At 35.0% G+C, this 13,949-nt stretch overlaps 1 protein-coding gene across 1 annotated transcript in view; it reads left to right on the top strand.

Annotated features, from left to right (window-relative positions):
* Window positions 1-13,949, top strand: part of prpf6 (PRP6 pre-mRNA processing factor 6 homolog (S. cerevisiae)) — a 52,307-nt gene that overhangs the window by 33,905 nt on the left and 4,453 nt on the right. The window contains exons 15-17 of the mRNA NM_212655.2: window positions 1,131-1,250; window positions 10,684-10,860; window positions 11,047-11,180. Of these exons, the coding sequence (NP_997820.2) occupies window positions 1,131-1,250; window positions 10,684-10,860; window positions 11,047-11,180 (431 nt within the window). The remainder of the gene's footprint in view (window positions 1-1,130; window positions 1,251-10,683; window positions 10,861-11,046; window positions 11,181-13,949) is intronic.

Genomic DNA, 13,949 nt, shown 5'->3' with positions numbered 1-13,949 from the left:
CCCTTTTGATTTTATTTTATTTTTTTAAATATTTCCGAAATTATTTTTAACAGATTAAGGAAATTTTCAAAGTATGTCTGATAATATTTTTTCTTCTGGAGAAAGTCTTATTGGTTTTATTTCGGCATGATTAAAAGCAGTTATTCATTTTTTTTAAACCTTTTTGGGACAAAATTATAAGCCCCTTTTAGCTAATTTTTTTTCTCGATAATTTACAGAACAAACCATCGTTATACAATAACTTGCCTAATTACCCTAACCTGCCTAGTTTACCTTATTAACCTAGTTAAGCCTTTAAATGTCACTTTAAGCTGTATAGAAGTGTCTTGTAAATTTACTTTTCTTTGAAAATATCAAGTAAAATATTATTTACTGTCATCAGATCAAAGATAAAATAAATCCGTTATTAGAAATACGTTTTTTAAACTTATGCTGAGAAATTTGCTGAAACTATCTTCCCTTCATTAAACAGAAATTGGTGAAAAAAATAAACAGTGGCGCTAATAATACAGGGGGGCTAATAATTCTGACTTCAACTGTATGTGTATATGTATATGTATAAGTATATATATATATATATATATATATATATATATATATATATATATATATATATATATATATATATATATATATATGTATAAGTATATATATATATATATATATATATATATATATATATATATATATGTATATATATATATATATATATATGTATGTGTGTAAATATATATATATGTATATATATATATATATATATGTATCTATATATATATATATATGTATGTATATATATATATATATGTATATATATATATATATATATATATATATATATATATGTATGTATATATGTGTGTGTATATATGTATACACACACACACACACACACACACACACACAGTTGAAGTAAGAATTACTTTTTTTCAGTTAGATTTTAGATATAACTGCAAAAACCAAAACTTAACTTCAGATGAAAGAAGCTAGAAAAAAAAAGCTAATCTGAATTTGAGTGTTCATTTCCTGAAACCAATCATTCCACTTTTCCTCCATGTAAGCGTTCACTGGGATGATGGCCAGTAAAAACTTCACTCATCCCTCCTCTTTTTGTGTCTTTCTCATTGCGCTAGGCTAACCCTAACAGTGAGGAGATCTGGCTGGCTGCCGTGAAGTTGGAATCAGAGAATAACGAGTACGAGAGAGCCCGCAGGCTGCTGGCCAAAGCCCGGAGCAGCGCCCCCACTGCCAGGGTGAGCGGCCCACTGTTCAGAGAAATAGATATGTCACGCCGGGGGGGGGGACCCGTCTGTCGGGAACACACTGTGTTTGGCTTTTGCAAGTTGCCATTTCTCTTTTGTTTTGATTTGGAGAGATAAATGATGCGATAGATGAAGGGTGAGGCGTTTCAAATGATTGCTTGTGCAACAGGCTTTTTTTGACGTGACTTTTTGGAAGACAATTTTTAAAAGGCAAACGTGTGTATTTTTTTAAGCATATCAATGTATGACAGACAGGTTTGTGTTCGGGAAGTTAAGTGAGGTAAAATCTGAAGCGTACACATTCACCTGTCAGAGAAGATGAGGTTAAAAGTAGGGTTAAACAAATAAATCTACTTCTACTTCCTTTAAAAAGTGGCCCAGTGACAACTTGTGCCTCATCAGATGCATTGTGAAGACTTAAAATGAGTTCCTGCAGAAAAATGTGTTGCTAATATTTACAGTTTAAATAAACAAACTATGTGTAAAATAATGATTCAAAGAACAGATATAGCATTTTTATTAAACCACATGAGATTGTCTGAAAGACTGAACTGCAGACTGACTGTGATCAGTGTCGTTTTAGTGTTAAGGGATCTCCATTCTTTGGTTGTTTTGTTGGGGATGCGCTGAACTGAAATTTCTGGGCAGAAATTAAAATAAACATTTCGAGCACACTGAATTATAATTTATTTTATAAAGTAATTTTTTTATTTATCTTATTAACTGAAGTTAAAAAAAACACGATGCAATAAAACAAATATTAATTTATGGTAACATTTTCTGTCTTTGACACTGAACAGAAAGGGTGTAACGAAATGATAATATATGCGATATTGAGCTAATTTTAACGAAATTACTTTCTGTATTTAAGCTATAAATCACCCAAAGATGAGCTGGGGCCTCGTGTATCAACGCTGCGTACGCACAAAAACTTTGCGTACGGCAGGTTTCACGCTCGCGTTTGGATTTACTAACGATGAAATGAACGTGGGAATGTGCGCTGGTCCACGCTAACTTCATGCCTGGCCTACGTGCATTTCTTGTGTTTGTCTGTTTTATTGCCATTGGCGACTCCTAGAGGCAGTTGTGTTAAATTGCACGCTACTAAGTGTCTTTGAGCTGTGTAATGGCAGCTGTATGAGACGGGTTCATCCGCATGTCTAGCAGGTATGTAAGGTTTCCAGTGGTCGCCGGTTTACCCAATGTAATCAGAGCGACTGACTGCACGCACATTGCTATAAAGGCGCCCCCTAAGGACAAACTTGCATTAACCTTATTCTAAAATGCGGAAGTGCGCCTGTTTTCGTGATTGTCTTAGAACTTCCGATTCAGTCGCCTATGGGAGAAATGACTAGGAATAATAAACGGCAGAAAACGGTCAAACTACTTGCATGACTATACAGACTAAGTAGATTAATATAATAAGAAAATATAAATTGCAACATCAAGCAGCGTAAAGAGCAGTTTTTAACTTAAAAAAATAAATGGAAGTGAATGAGACCGGAAGTCTCAAGTCAAAAAGATTCAAATTGCAGCGCCCACTCGTCGGCGGAGAATAAGGTGAATACGTGAATCAGAATCATTTCCATTCAATAAATGTGCAAATAAAATATGATGCACACACTTATTAATGATTCCTACTTGTCTTCCTGGTGATGAAGAGTAGCCAAAATCTGATTTGTAATCAGAAAAAAAAGAAGAACGTCTTCATCAGACACTGGATTCGAACCGAGTTCATGCTTGAACGTGTCAAAACATGTTGCTATGTGTTTTACGAGCTACGCTGTTAAAGTCACTACAAAATTTTACACCTTTACATTGTTGTAATCTTCTAAGAGCCCAAAAAACAGGGAGAATCTTTCGGTTGTCTTCAAAGCAGAATCCTTTTTAATAAGAAGAACTCCGCGTGGCTGTGGCGTCATCGAAAGCAAACTCAACTGCACAGCAAACATTATACATTTATACTTGTAGGTGGGGACAGTCAAACAAAGCATGCAAATGAAGTCTTGTTGTCTGCAGGGTGCCATGCCTTCTCCAGGTCTGTGCTTATCAATATATAAGTACATCATTACAACAATGTGCAAATGATGTTCTGGAGACAGGGAAGACAATAGAGACAGCCATGCTGTGAAACCGATAATTGCATCACTTTGGCTTAGCCTGTAGTCAGCAAGACAAAGGGTAAACGTCCCTCCTAGCTGGCATGTCAATGAAATGATATAATTAAAAACCAAAGAATATAACTTTTCAGTTATACGTAGATTATTGTTCATTTGGAATTAGATGATAGAAATTTATATTTCCACAACGTCTCACTATTTCTCTTTTAATCCACTCAGTGCGATGTTCAGACCCAACTATGTTAACCGCATCAGCTAAACTCTCCCACTCAATTTTTTTCTTTTGTTATTCATTCCGGAGGACAAACTTGCAAATAACACCGTTTTTCTCCGCTCTACCTCCGAATGCAACACCTCCAATTCACATTCTGTTCAAAGTTTCTCTTTTTGCTTGCTTTTGAATAAAGATTTTGGCTAAATGAATACATTTATGATCAATAAGCAGCCCCAGATAGCACATGCACATGCATTTACTAACATAAATAAACAATGAACAATACATTTTCTACAGTATTTATTCCTGTTAATAAGAGTTAGTTAATAAAAATACAGTTGTTCATTGTTAGTTCATGTTAACTCATGGTGCATTAACTAATGTTAACAAGCATTGACATGGATGTTAATAATCCATTAGTAAATGTTCAATGATGATTAATAAATGCTGTACATGTGTTGTTCATGATTAGTTCATGTTAGTAAATGCATTAACTAATGAACCTTATTGTAAAGTGTTACCGAAATATGAAAACAATGATCGCTTCCTGTGGCTTGTACAGCACCTCTCATCAGTTGGAATACAATAACTTTAGCATAGATTATAGCAGAGACAGTTTTCTTTTATTCCTATGATTACACACATATGCAGGAACCACCAAAATTAATTACAGTAAGCTAGACCACACAGAACCTAAAAGGTACACTTTCAAATTTGAGTTTTTAAAAACAAATAATACAAAAAGTGCTTCTTTTTTAGGTGTTTATTATAACACAGACAACATATACAGTTATTTTAAACCCTTTCAATAGTGTTTTATGAAAATTCAAAGGGTTTTCTTTAAAATGATACCAAATTTTTGCATTTACTCCTGTGCATGTGGATTTGGGAAGTTTTAAACTTGGGTAGGCAAAATCCAGGCGGAAATCACAATAAAGCAGCAGAGTTTATCTGGTTAAAACTAAGGAAAATTTTCAAGAATAAGATGTCAACATAGCTATAAACTATAACTATTGAATAGGAGAGTGCAATATTGACAAAAATATATAATAATAGCATTAATATTTTGTAAGATTTTTTTCCTATAATTAACAACAATATTTAAGGGGATTTTTGTCCAATAATTGAATGATATTTTGCTGGGTGTGTTTTTGTGCCGAGTTTAAGCCTCTCGATCACTTGGTGTATAAGCTTGGTTTGTAACTATTTTTATTTACAGTATTTTTGCAAAAAAATAACTGACATTCCCCCAGTTTCACAAACAAGGTTTAAGGCTAGTCAAGATTAAATTGCATGTTTGAGCTGTCTCAACTCAAAATAACTTGCAGGGAGATGTCTTAAAATATGTCAGTCAATTTTTTTTTTGTCTCCAGCTGCACACCAGTAATATATTTTTCTAAGGTCATTTTATAAATGTGGCTTAAATAGGCTAAATTATCTAAGGCCTAGTCCTGACCTGATGTAAGCGCTGTTTGTGAAACTGAGCCAATATATTTCATCTTAAGCATCACTCGCTCAATATTAACTTCTATTGTATAAACTCTCCATCACATTTGTGTTCAAGCTCATGTGCTGATGTTCTGGATAACAGTGTGCTTAGATCATATCTTATAAAATACAAAAATCCACGCAGAGATGTTTTTGCTTTAACAAATTGAATTATAGCTAGGCCTGTCACATAATCAGTATATCGACTTATCGCACAACAGATGGACATGACCTCAGTCATTTTTGGTGATGCAATATATATCGCAAACAATTCTAGCAACATTTTAGCTGATTGTGCAACCTCTCTATATCTATTGGAGGTGTCTGTGTCTGGTTAAAAACACTATAGTATTTACTTTAAATTGATATAGTATATTTTCGTGTGGGTGCCTGAAAACTAAAAATAGATCAGATATCGCACCCTCTGTTACTTTTTACCTTGCATTTTTTAAATTGACTTTTATTATATGTTTAGGATATACGTTTTCAAATGCATTTTTATTAAACTGTTAAAATGACTATAATTAAATATACTTAAGAAAAAAAATGGAAGAGTGTAATTTCATTTTTATGATATTATAATGTAATTCTGGCATTATAAAAAATGAGTGGCAAATGACAATAATATAATCACAATATATTTTGGTGTAATATATTGTACAACAGAAAAAGATATCATAACAGGCCTAATTATAGTCATTATGGGCTCTATTTTAACGGTCCATGCACAGAGCGCGAAACGCAGGCCGCAAACGCTTTCAGGGCGTGTCAGAATGCGTTTTTGCTAATTTAAGCACGGGAAATCTGCGGCGCATGGTCTAAAAGGGTTGAGTTTATTTTCTTCGTGAGTTATAGGTGTGTTTTGAGAATAAACCAATTAGAATCTCATCTCCCATTCCCTTTAAGATTCAGCTGCGTCGCACCAAGAGCGCATTCGCTATTTACAGGACGCAAAGTAAGTCTAAGTGGAAAAAATGAGCATTTCACAAGCAAACAGTTAACAGCTTTTTAACAGAAAACTGTTAAACAGAGCATCTACTGCGTGAGAATGAGAGATAATGGATCACTTTCGCTCTTGGATAGGGAAACCTTTACGCACAGACATCAATTAGTCTATAAATAAATACTTTTGTTTGTTAAGCGCAAATATTAGTTTCAAAACTATTTCTAAATTCAGTTCTAATTTCCAGCAAACGAATAAATGAATAATAATAGCAAAATGTGCTCAAAAAGCAGTGTTTTTTCATATTTATGTAGGCTAGAAAATAATGTTTTGTAATATTTTAATCCTTTATATTTATATCCTATATCTATTCTTATTATATACTATATATCCTTAATATTTACATTTTTTCATATGTAAAGATATTTGCCTATTGCTCTCTTGTGCGTATTAAGCAGTGTGTAAGCGAGGCGCAACTCTGCACCGGAGTTTAGACCGGGTTAGTTTTGGTCTAATGAAAAATCTATTATAGTTTCTCAAAATAGCAACGCGCCAGCGGTCCGCCTCAGAACGCCTCCCTTTTTAGACCAGAACGCCTATGGCCGCACATATGAGCGCTAATGCATTTGCTATTTAAACAGCATAGCGCAACGCCTCAAAACGACTCTTGCGCCAAGCTGAAACTACCAAAAGACTATTGCGCCACGCCTTGCGCCACACTGCGCCGGGTGTATAATAGGGCCCCAAAACTTCATTTTAAAGGCTTCGCGCAGTCAATGCACATTTTTACATTTTTACATTTTTAAGAGGTCCTTTTTTATTTCTCTTTTGCAAAGTAAGCAAGTCAGCTATATCATTTATAAATGATCAATAATGCATTCCCCAAGAGGAAGCTAACAGTGGCTTAAGGCTTGACCTTGCCATAGAACTAATAAAAAAAACTCTACTTCCCCAACTATGAACAAAACTGCTGACACTGGGTTTGAAATAAGACTGAAAAATCTAAAGGTCCGTGTGTTTGAACAATTTAGATGGTTGGTTTTGCACAGTGTTGTTTTTACAAGTAGTTTGCTCTTACTTGTGGCCAGGAATTATGTCAATTTAGGTCTAAAAGTGGATGGTAACCACTTCACAGCACATGTGTTTGCTCTTTACATTATAAAGAAGCGTGGGATTTTTGGGAGTAAATGGTGCGGAGGATGGAAGGTGTTCGGATGGCCTCCTGCCTGGGCTTGTTTAACTCTTGGCTCCAGGAAAGAGTGTCAGCATCTACGCACATATCAAAGGATCAAATGTACCTCAAGCACTTGGCAGGGTTCCTCATAAGTGATAATGTTATTAAAAAAACACAAATTATGTTTCTCGCATCTATGGAAACTAGCCATGTGAGCTTTCTGCGGGATATGAATAATGAAAACCTTCCTGGCTGCTTATTTTATACATATGGATACCTTTATTGATTTTACACCCACTCAATAGCAGGGCTAACATTTTTAGATGATGAATGATGTGTTTGCATTATTATTTTGTTTACCAATATGACAATTGAAGTTAAAATCTCTTTCTTTATTTATTAATCCTTTCTATCGTTCAAGAAGGAATGCAATAAAGGATGACCATTAGTGTGTTGTACAATTAATAGTTCCCATATCAAAATATTCATTTCACCCCGACCCCCCAACCACCTTCATACCCCGAAATACACACACACACACACACACACACACACACACACACACACACACACATTTGCAGTGTGTAATGTAATAAATTACAAATACTCAAATTGCAATAATTGAGACGTTATTTTTGGGATTAGTACTGAAAATTTGCATTTTTTGTGCTTTATTGGTACTTTTACTGTATTATTTTCTTTCAATCTGCAGTCACTACTTTCTTTTTTGTTGGTGATTGGTTAAATAGAATAATCAGTTCTGTTATTCCTATTCAACAAAATCGCTTCATAGAAAAATCCCATCAGACAGACTGACCTCAAGACACTGACGCTTTATAAATGCAGCAAACATGTCAGTGTGGAAGCATTAACAGTGTCCAAGACACAAAAGCATTATACGCAACGACCAAGAGACTGTTTAGACTAGCGGTTCCCAAAGTGGCGCTTTCCAAAGTTAAACCAAGAATGGTCTTGTGCTGTAAACATTGTGCTCGCCATCCTCATTAAGTAAGGTTAATATTAAATTATACAAATGAATAATGACAAAAAAATTTCATAGTTATTAGACTGTTGCACTTGTGTTGTCAGTAAGGTTGTTTATATATTTCCTTTTGGTGTCTGTGCACTGTTTTTTTTTTTTTTTATTAGAATATGCAAAAATCATACAAATACAAAAAAACATCAACAAATAACAAATACAAAGCAATGAAACAAAAACAACAACAATATAGTCAGGTACTGGTATGTGCGTGAGTGTGTGCATGTGAGTGTGTGTATGCATGTAAAGGTAACTTGGTGGACAGGTCAGAGTACATACATAAGGAACAATAACAGTCAATAAATGAAGCAAGTGTCACAGATATAGATAAAACATATAGAAAGAAACCAGTCAGAGGTAGGGAGTAACAACAATGCTTATTAATGTATGATAGTAAATATGAGAGTAAAAAGAGAGAAAGGACAACAGTAATAACTGACAACAATAATAATAAATCACAAGTGCTACACCAACTACTACTACAGAAAGTTACTTATATTACAACTACTACTGCTTCTACTACAGCCACAACCACGACTACTACTACTAAAGTGTCTACTAATACTGATACTACTACAACAACTACCACTACTGATACTACTATAGCGTTTGCTACAACTAATACAACAACGTCTACTGCGACTACTACTACTACTACAATCACTTCTACTACATCTACATCAACAACATCTACTACTGATATTACTACACCAACAACGACTACTACTACTACTGTAACAACCACACCATTACTACTTCTGCTACTACTATACCAATGACATTTACTACTACATAAACTACTACTTCAATAATCTCCGTAACAATTACTCAATAACAATCGATACTATTACAATGACTACTACTTCAACTACTACCGCTACAACTACAACAACTGCAACCTTTTTTGTCGTAAGCTGGACAGTTTGGGAACCCTGGTTTAGACGGATGAAAAGATGCATGGCATTGGCATCTATTTTTTTGTGGTTTCAGTCATTGTTGGGGTACTCTTAAATCTGGAAGCATTAACAACCTATATCAAAATATGTATCGTACGTTTTTTTTTTTATTGTGTAACTAGTCAACTTAAAACATTAAAACAGCATGACTGAAATAACATTCTCTTTATAAGTAACTTGAAAAACCATCTGGTTAAGGAACATTGTATTTTTAATGGCCATGCCATACATAAATTGGTCAACAAGATGTAAGTAAATGTAAAACAAATTCAAGAGTTAAATATCGTTGCAGAAGATTTGAATAAAAAATATTTGTGTAAACATTGCAGTTGCAGGAATACAGATTTTCTGTATTTGCTGTATTTGCACCAGCTCTGCGATTCATGCCCACAACTTCATGCATTGGGTTAAATTAGGCTGTCCAGTCTCTGTGTTCAGTCCGTCACTACCATGATTGAAACCCAGACAGGCAGTCAAGCAGGTCGCACACCAGAAGCGCTGCGACATGGCACGCACATGACAGTTTAAAGTATCACACACCAGACGCGCACATTTGCATGATATTTAACATGAAACTAATCAGATGGCGATCTTTGTTGCGGCTGAAATATGAACTGCGCGTTGCCGAGCGGCGCTTCTGGTGTGCGACCTGCTTCATACAGAGAGTGAACCAAAGTGGATTTGTGCCATTAAAATGTATCAAATATTTTGTTTTTAAAAAATCGCGATATCTCGATTTAATATGAAATAAAATCGTCTTAATGTAAATTCGAATTAATCGAAAAATCACCCAGCCCTAATGTATCGTTATCGTTCAATATGGAAAATAACTATCAAGATTGCATTTTTGCCATATCGCCCAGCCCTAGAAAGAACCCCTAGAAAGAACACTGTTAAGTGTGATTTTTATGCTTTGATTTATGAGGATGCAAGGCATGTCCTCATAAACCACCTCAACATTGTAGTATCTAGGTCTTACCCTTGTCATTATACAAATTTGTGTCCACGAAAACCATTATAAACCTCACGCACAACAATACTAATTACTCAGATTATCAGTTTTAGTTTTATCAAAGTTTTTAGCTTTTATACTGTGGGCTTAAGAGATCAAACACCACTACTAGATGACGCTAAGCCAAGATGTTCAAAGCAAAATTCCAACTGAAAAGCAAGCATGCATTCATGGCAATTTCATTACCCTGCATGTTCATAGCAGCCCCCTAAATCCGTCATAGGACTACACTATATGACTACACAGGCCGTACCAACAATATCAGTAAATATGGAAATACATGACATGATGTTTCCTCTTTACTACTCCAATCACAGCCTTTGCCTTTTAAAAATAACTAATCATAATATCATATTATTGCAAATCTAATTAATCATTGAGTCTTACTCTATAATCAAAATGTTACCTGCATACGATTATTAGAAGCATAAATTAAGATGTCCTAACTGTTTTGTGTCTGATTTTTTTATTTATTTAGGTGTTTATGAAGTCGGTGAGGCTGGAGTGGGTGCTGGGTAATATTGAAGCTGCACATGAGTTATGCACAGAAGCCCTGAAGCATTATGAGGATTTCCCCAAGCTCTGGATGATGAGAGGACAGATTGAGGAACAGTCCGAGAGCATCGACAGAGCACGAGAGGCCTACAACCAAGGAGTATGTTTTAGGGCTCTTGAGGACAGATGCTTTTTTGTGATTTAAAAAAAATAATAATGAAAGGAATTTTTTTTTTTCTATTCATGAATAATCCAGTTCTTTCTATGTTATTATTATGAATGGAAATGGATTTTATTTCATTAAAAAATGTGCAAAATGTGACCCTCTTTGTTGTCTGCTGCGCAGCTGAAGAAGTGCCCTCACTCCATGTCTTTATGGCTGCTTCTGTCTCGGCTGGAGGAGAAAGTTGGGCAGCTCACACGTGCTCGAGCCATCTTGGAAAAAGCTCGCCTCAAGAATCCACAAAGCCCTGAACTTTGGTAAGAAATTATTCTGGAATTTTCATTGCTATTCAGTAGTCAGACTACATTGTCATTTTACAGTCCTGTCTCGGCGATCTACAATTCCTTTGTCTTCATGCTTGGTTCGTGCTTTGACATGCACTGTCAACCCTGGGACCTTATATAGACAGGTTTCAAATCACGTCCAATCTACTGAATTTACCACAGGAGAACTCCAATTAAGCTGCTGAAACATCTCAAGAATGATCAGTGGAAATAGAATGTACCTGAGCTCAATTTAGACCTTCACAGCAATGGCTGTGAATACTTAATTACATTGATTTTCTAGCTTTTTTTATTTTTAATAATTTTTTCACATTGCCTTTATTGGGTATCATGTGTAGAATTTTGAGGAAATAAATGAATTTAATCCATTTTGTAATAAGGCTGTAACATAAAAAAAATTTAGAAAGTGCTAGGAATACTTTCCGGATATATAGCATGACATGTCATGATGTATAATGACACAAATCTTAAAAAATAAGGCTTCTACAAAATCTAAAACAGATCTTAAATCATAGGGATTAAGCCAAAGGAAGTTTGTATAACTCTTGAATTTTATCCACGATCATACTTTTTTACAGATTTCACTCTCCAGAGCATTTTACATCATGTGCCTCACTCAGGACTTGCGTTAGGGCTTCGCATCTTGCATTAAATTCACATGTCTGCCAATCCACTACTGCTTACTGCACAGGCTGCAAAAGGCTGCTTTTTCCCCATCTTCTTTTAATGTATTGATTGTGAGAGTGAGACATCATTTTTCGAGAGACACTCAAATACATCTCATGTCTATCCGCTTGTTAAGTGATGACGTATGTAATACTGTTTCCGGGTGCAAGCCGCCATTCATTTGAGTGGAAAAATCATTTGTTTATGATCACGTTTTATTCCTATCACACATTAAAGTTAATTTTATATAGAATCATAGTGTACACAACAATCTCTGGGCTTCCTGCATAACAAATACCAAAAATGTAACAATTTATAAAAAAAATGAATCACTTTCTGACATCGGATATTAGGCATGGACATATATACTGCGATCGTGATTTTCGAAAGTATTAAATCGCTTTGTAAACGTTTATTATTACCATTTCATGAATCTCCCCATACAGTTGAATAGAGCGCTTGGACCCGGAAGCCGCTTCGCGTGACGTCACACGTGACGTCACACTTAACAAGCGGATAAGTCATGTAAAAAATTAATTGCAGACTGATCTAAATGTAATATGATTTTATGGTCTGTGGAATTTGATGTTTTGAGATTATTTATATTTTTTGCAATTATTTTGCATTTAAGTTAAGAATTTTGCAGGACTGCAAAAATAGACTTTTTGTTGATTTTGCATTGGATTCAGCGATTACAAAATCGCGAAAAACTAGGGGGTCTGAATGTCTGAATAGTGCCTTTTTAAAACTTCAGAAGTGGTTTATTGTTGGCAAACAGTGAGAGTGGCATTGTAAATATTTGCTATTTGCTTTCCAGTTAATAACACAATAGCCTAGTGGTTAGTGCCTCGACACATGGCACTCCGGTGTTCACTACGACCCGAGTTCCCAATTCCCTCTCATCCTTCCACTCACTCTCCTCTCCACACTTTTCTGTCTACAGTCTCTATTGCCCTGCCAGGTGAAGGTAAAAAAAAAGGATTTTAAAAATGCAATCAATAAAATAATGTTGGTGAGAAAACATCAGTTAAGAAAGCATCTGGTTTTAACTGTATGCATATGTACGCACAAGCTCTGTAATCCAACACTTCAGTGAAGTCGTATCACATTTATTTAAATTTAACACTAAACAGCTGATTGCTTTAAAGCTAGCTGCGTCACATTATTAATGTCTACATTAAATCATATTTTACCATGCTTATTTTGCAAAGTGCACATTGTTAGTCCTAATGTAAAAAGTCTTGATGTTCAATTTAATGTTCTGAAAAAAACAGTTTTAGTAAACTTTTTTTTAAATCTGACTATTTTTAATGGTAGTCCTTTTCTGATGTCATTTGAACAGCTTGTGTGAAATATGTTTAGCCACGCCCCTTTAACTGTTCGTTTGCTGAAAGTGAAAGATGAGAGAGATAGCCTTCTCAGTATATTATGGCTCAGTTAGAAATAGATCATCACACTGAAAAAAAAGATCTGCAAAAACTTTCGGTCCATACTTATTTGATATTTATACACGGATGTCAATCAGTTTGATGGGTGGGAAAATCTGCTGTACTACATTGCGTTGAGATTTGGATTCCATTTTAACATGCTCAATTAAAAAAGAAACTTTTTGGGCTCTATTTTGACGGTCCATGCACAGAGCGCAAAAGCTTTCAGGGAGTGTCAGAACGCATTTTTGCTAATTTAAGGACGGGAAAATCAGCTTTGCGTCGTGGCGCATGGTCTAAAAGGGTTGAGTTTATTTTGTTAATGAGTTATAGGTGTGTTTTGAGAATAAACTAATTAGAGTCTCATCTCCCATTTCCTATAAGAGCCAGCTGCGTCACGCCAAGAGCGCATTCGCTATTTTCAGGACGCAAAGTAACAGAAAACTGTTAAACAGAGCATCTACTGTGTGAGAATGAGAGATAATGGATCTACTTCCACTTTCGCTCTTGGATAGGGAAACCTTTACACACAGACCTATAAATAAATAATTTTGTTTGTTAAGCGCAAATATTCGTTTCAAAACTATTTCTAAATTCAGTTCTAATTTCCAGCAAACGAATAAATGAATAATAATAGCAAAATGTGCTC

This window comes from Danio rerio, chromosome 23 (assembly GCF_052040795.2).
Source record: "Danio rerio strain M-AB ecotype USA chromosome 23, GRCz13ab, whole genome shotgun sequence".
Taxonomy (NCBI): Eukaryota; Metazoa; Chordata; class Actinopteri; order Cypriniformes; family Danionidae; genus Danio; species Danio rerio.
The sequence above is the reverse complement of the archived record's forward strand: the minus strand, read 5'-3'. Positions and strand labels throughout refer to the sequence as shown.